The sequence below is a fragment of the Myxine glutinosa genome, chromosome 13 (genome assembly GCF_964187855.1).
Source record: "Myxine glutinosa chromosome 13, kmMyxGlut1.1, whole genome shotgun sequence".
NCBI lineage: Eukaryota > Metazoa > Chordata > Myxini > Myxiniformes > Myxinidae > Myxine > Myxine glutinosa.
In genome coordinates, this window is record NC_136273.1 from 18,118,230 (window position 1) to 18,124,229 (window position 6,000).

Consider the following 6,000-nt stretch of genomic DNA (forward strand, 5'->3'; position numbering starts at 1 on the left):
GAATTCCAATATGGCCGCCAAGACGAAATGTTGAAAATCCCGGGTTCTTTGCAAAAGCAATACCAATTCAATGGATCCCTAGTTGACAAATCATATAACAAGTCAAAGAGCTCATTTCAAAGTATATTTCGTCCCAGTTGGCAGCCGTAACATGCTGCAAGCTTTTTTCCATCCGTTTTACTTCTCCTACTGCTCATCTCGGAAGCATTGTCCAGAGCAGAAACATAGTTCTGTGCATGGTAGATTAGCAGCAGCACATTTGCAATTTCCAGCACACCGTTTTTTACACTTGCACTTGATCAGCTCTCGGCACCCTTTTGACGCCTCTGGCATTACTGTCCAAAATGGATGCCAGACATCATCTGCATTTTTAGCCCATCCCCAATCTGCAGGTGAAGGCAGCTCTGGGTTAGCAATTTGGGACTGTCCCCAGATGTGACCGGCCTGAAAGACTACCCTCTTCACATGTTGACGCAGTGCCTCTTTTGTCGGTGGAATATTTTCCGATTGCCGATTTCCCTGAGCAAACAGCTGCTTGCGTGCTTCGTTCACTTTCTTCAGAGGGGAAGTTCTACTGTACAGAACAACGAAGAACCTCTCTATGTTGTCCATGTCATCATCTGTTACTTCCGCTGGTGCATGTGAGAGATGATTGAAGACCTCCCCCAAGTTTGGCATGGAATTCCATATGCTCCACACAGTCTTTTTGCCAATCCCACATATGGCAGAAACAGTATCGCATCCGGAAACAGTATGCAGGAATAGAAGCCCCCATGAGCGTTCAGGGCCAATGTGAGTCGCAATAGTGTGAGCAGCAATGTGCCTGAAATAGTTTCCATGTCCAAATGCCAACCACATTGCACAACCGTCCATAATGCTTGCCATTGCGATAGCCAACACAACCACATCCGTGTCTGTTGCATGAATGACGATACTTCTGTACCCCTGCTGATATGCATGCCAAGCATGTAGCATCATTCGTGAATCAGCCTCTTCATGCGTACATGGTTGAATTTGAGAAACATCAGAAGGGGGCTTTGATTTAACCTCTTCTTCTAAGGTTGTAAGAAGTGTTTTTCCCTCTGGAATAGGCATCGTTTGCAGGGAATCAGCAAGGAAACTGAATAATGTCTTTTTGTTGGAATCTACACGAAGGAAGCTGCTCCAGTTTCGTGGCACGGATGTCTGTTCAGTCACATGGAGTGGTATGCCAGTGCCACGACCAAGCCTGGTGCCTTCTTTGAGACTGTCCGTTCTGTAGGTGTCCCACACCACATCAACACGCATCACAGTCCCCTCATTTAACTTTCGGGCAATGTACGGAAGGACCTGTTTCTGTGCATAGTCACCAAATGTCCTGATCACACTGTTGCACTTCTTAGGCTCCAAATGATGGACTAAGGCAGCCCCATCGAAAATACGAACTTCTCCTTTGGGCGCATCACGAGGACGTTGTGCTAAAGCTTCCAAACAGGGCAAAAGATCAGCCTTGCCGGTTGGTGGCCGCATTGTATTGATACCTTCAGCCAATGCAGGTGGCCACCCATGACACTCATATTCATAAAATGTGTTAAGATCACCATCTCTAGTTTGGCAAGAAATGTACATTCGTGAGAAGAGCTCCACATTACTTTTCATACGTGTAATCTTCGCCTCAGACTTTCCAGGTGTTTTCTTGGGCTTCGATTTCAACAGTGGCAGATTGTTCTTTGAAATGTTATCATAGAAATTGTCAGAAGGATCCTTGATTCGCTGCCCCACAAAGCCGTCAAATTGTGTTTTGCCAGTGTCCTCCATGGATCGCACTGTGGCTATCACTTCATCAGGCATGATGACCTTTGTGTCAAGCACATACAAGTCATTACTGTCTTCCGCAAACGGGTTTCCAAGTTTTTCAAAGGAACTGATTGCATTATTGAGATCTGATGCAAAGGATTTCTGGACACTAGACAATTGTTCGTGGTGGCGGACATCAGTTTGCCTCTGTCTTTGAAACTGGTCCTCAAACTCATTCAGGATTCTGGCTATTTCTGCACCAGCTACCATCCACCGGCGAAGAGCCCCTTCATTCTCAGTAATTCCAATGACTCCACCATCACCTTTCACATAAGCGTTCTGCTGTTCGTGTATCTGATCGTATGCCATAGCAGAGAACTTGTGTGATGACTTCTGAGTGACAAAGTTCCCCTTGACAAATTCACGATGGATATCCATGGAATCGTTTGAAAGTTCCTGAAGGTCTGTTACATGCACTGTCAACCATCTGGCGTAATGGTAATGGTCCATGGCAAACATGCACGGAATGATCGCCGTGAGAGTCTCCACATAGAGCGTGTAGTTGGCTTCCCGTTGTGATCTTATGAATGCCAAGAGAAGACACTCCAACTGCAGGACTTTATTCCAGTAGCAAAACTGGGGGTACTTTGTAGCCATCTTCTTGCTCCAAAGATCAAATGATTGTAAATCTTCAGTTTCACATGTTTTCCGGTAGTCATCGTATGCCTTTCGCTGCAGAGCGTACAACGCCGCTACTGTGACTTGGTGTGCCCATTGTGACCTCGATATTTGCGAACCTTTGTGAAGACTATCTGCTCTTCCCTCTGTTGTTACACCAGCACTGGTCATTACACTTGCCCAGCCACTCCCCTCCAGGAAGCTGCCGATCGCTTTCAACAAGGCCATCTCTACATGAAGTCCTCCCATCATCACAACAAACTTGTCTTCACCATATATACCTGGCCAAGTCCATTGAATCTTCTTTGCAATTGCATAGAGTGGTTGATCAACGGTCAGAACTGGAACTTGTCCGGGGTTTACTAGTTCTGTCGCCTGCTTGATTAAATTCATTCCATGCTTCACCATTGCCAATGTGTGAGCACTCTTGCGGAACAGAGGTAGCAGTCCTGTAATTGCAGGAGGCCGAGGAACTTCAACCTGCAGATTTGCCATGTATGCTGACCAGGAGATATTATCTTCACTCTCAAGACCTTCCTTCTCCTGCAGACTTTGTACAAACGAAAGCCACTGACTTTCTTTGTCCTGTATTCCGGAGGACACACTTGGAGTGGATGGACCTTTTGGTTTTCTTGGAATGGGATTATTAGTTGGAAATGTTTCAGGAGGAACATCACTGTAAGATGCAGGAAGGGCGGCTATGGTTTTGGAGCGCTGTTTGTTCTCATTCTCAGTGACATTCTCATGATTTCGAATGCTGCCACTTTTGTCATGTGAAACATGTTGTGTCAGTGATAACGCGGTTCCATGAAATGAACTTTGTGCTGATGCTGATGATGGGTTGTGATCTATGTTGTCTAGGTTGCCTGTTGTGAATATTCCACTTCGCAATTTTGTTGGACACACAACGCCGTCATGTTTGTATATTTCTATGACTCTGTTGGCCTCATCTGTGGATACCTCCAGTATGCGATCATAGGAAACACACAAACCATGTTGAAAAAGAACGTCAACGAGATCCCGTTTCCTTGTTTTGCTATGAATGAGAAGACCCAGGTAAAGTGGCAGTGATGTTTCACGTTTCAAATTGTGACGTACTGCTGTAGTTTCCAACCTTCCTCGTTTCATAGTGTTGAATGTTACAAGTTGAGTTAAGGATTGCACAGAGACGCCTCCCTTGTTGTTTGCGTTTTGTTTTTGTATGTTTGTACCAGCAAGAATCATTTCCATCAACGCTGCCAATGATGGTGGTGAGTTGTTATATGATTCGTTAACTAGGGATCCATTGAATTGGTATTGCTTTTGCAAAATATCTTTGCGCACAATCTGGGCAGCTCTCATGAGAATGACCGCGTCGTTGTCAGAGCTTTGTCTACAAGCATGCAATAAAGCTTCACCAATGTCCTCTTTGAATGACAGTGCCACTTCATGGTTGCTCTTATGTGCCTCAAGTTGCGGAAGGTGTCTGAGAAGCTTGTCCTTAAGGTGAGTTGAATTAATCCTCTTTGAGATATCACCTCCCAGTTGAGCCAGACGTTCTGTATAAAGCTTTGTGAGATCGGCTAACTTGAAAGTGTAACTGTCATCTGTACACTTCATTTCTTCCAAATAGGCTATCAATTCGGCCAAAGCTACTGATTCTGGTGGCATATTTTCACTTGAACTGGCTTCCTCATTCTTTCTTACAAATGATCTGTATCGAGTGTGGAGAACAGTCATGCACTTCTTGTGATAAACAGCATCTGATGCCGTCATATCACCTACAGACAATCTAGCCAGGAGTTTTGTATCCCTCAATTCTGTTGCCATCAATCGAACATTGGAATCTACATTTTTTGTTGCCGCTCTGTGGACTATTTCTTCATTACTGATAATGCTATCACAAAAGAAACATGTGCTAGCAGTACTCTGTTCAACGGATGGAGATTTGAAACTTGTTCTGAGTCTTTTCTTAACAGGCGAGTAAGTTTCTTCACCAAGTTTAAGGTCTGAACTTTGCTTTCTTTCCCTTGATTCAGCCCTGGCCACACGAGAGCTGCTGCACTGCACATAACAGTTTTTGTGCCATTTGGCAGCATGCGCAGCTAGGGTTTCTGCAATACCGCAACCATCATCTAGTCGGGAAATGTTTATCCCGCAAGGCAAGGCACCTAAATCATTCAATGCCTTGAGATTTTGAGCAAGATTCTCGTAGACGTCTAGACACGACTGATTGCTGCCCTTACGTGCATCTCTTAGTGGTTCATTTTCAGAACGTTTCTGGCAAAGAGCGCAAATGTTCCAGTCTGTTGGCATTGGAATTGTTGACGATGTTTTCTTTGATTTCGACATTGGATCTGAAAGAGAAAAAACATTAAAAAAATAAATTATTGGAATGTCATGTGAATGTTCAGTTCCGGCAGAAAGTGTTAAATTTCACATACAGGGGTATTTTGGGGCGCTGAATTTCCCAAATTTCTACTGCCTTCGACAAAATTACAAACCCATCAGTAGATTTGAGATGCAACAATTTTCCAGTTATCATAATAATGCTCAAATGATTTAACATTATGACATTACCGTACACTGTGCTATTAAAGCAATGAAAACATCGATGTTTGTCTTGGCGGCCATATTGGAATTTAAAATGGCGGCCATACCGTTTGTCAGACATTTCAAATTATTGCATTAGTGAACTCAGCATGTCAACATACCCTTGTGTACCAAATTTCAGCACCACAGGTCATTTAGAACCCAAGATAGGGAATTTCAACATTTCGTCTTGGCGGCCATATTGGAATTCAAGATGGCGGCCGGTCCATTGGTTAGATCTCTTGGATCCGCCAATTTTTGAAATCAGCGCCCCAAAATACCCCTGTATGCGAAATTTCACACTTTCTGCCGGAAATGAACATCTTTTTCACATATCTGCCCCACTATCTATCTATAATTCCAGTAATCTCTGTGTGTATGTATGTATGTATGTATGTTTGTCTGTGACCGCTGTTTCTCGACAACTACCGGTCCGATATACTTTAAACTTGCCAGGTATATTGCTGGGGACCCGAGGATGTGCCTTTTCAAGGTTTCATATTAATCGGAGAAGTAGTTACCGAGCTATGTCCAAAAAACGATTCAACCAATCAGAGAGCAGCGAGCTATCACGTGTGCCGAACGTGGCGAACAGACTCTGCCTCGGACGGCACATTTGAGAGCGTATTCATTTATTTCACGTTGGCAAACTATGTTGGCGTTCAACTATGTTTTAAAACTAATTAAAACTAATTTGCGATTCATCGTAACTGCGATATGCGACCTTCCGGACAGTGAAGACTGCACTTCCGGCAGCCAATCACAGAACGCGTTGTTGCGTAGGCGTGGCCGATGTGAGAGCGAGCCGAGCCGAGCGCGTGCGCCATTACGGTTCGTAATTCGATTTCTTCCGGAGAAAATAATAATTTCTCGATTTCTTATGCGCATTATTTCTCCCAATTCAGTCAGAGCGAAGGGCGGAAGCGAAGAGCGTTGTTTTTTTTGTTTACGGGCGTACGGGCGGGGTAGAGCGTA

General features: G+C 44.3%; 1 protein-coding gene across 1 annotated transcript in view; it reads right to left on the bottom strand.

The window, feature by feature from the left end:
* LOC144888603 (uncharacterized) overlaps positions 1-4,914 on the bottom strand; it is a 145,033-nt gene extending 140,119 nt beyond the window's left edge. Inside the window, exon 1 of the mRNA XM_078767154.1 lies at positions 4,680-4,914. Coding sequence (XP_078623280.1) covers positions 4,680-4,785 — 106 coding nt within the window. The 5' untranslated portion in view covers positions 4,786-4,914. The remainder of the gene's footprint in view (positions 1-4,679) is intronic.
* Between the last annotated feature and the right edge of the window lie 1,086 nt (positions 4,915-6,000).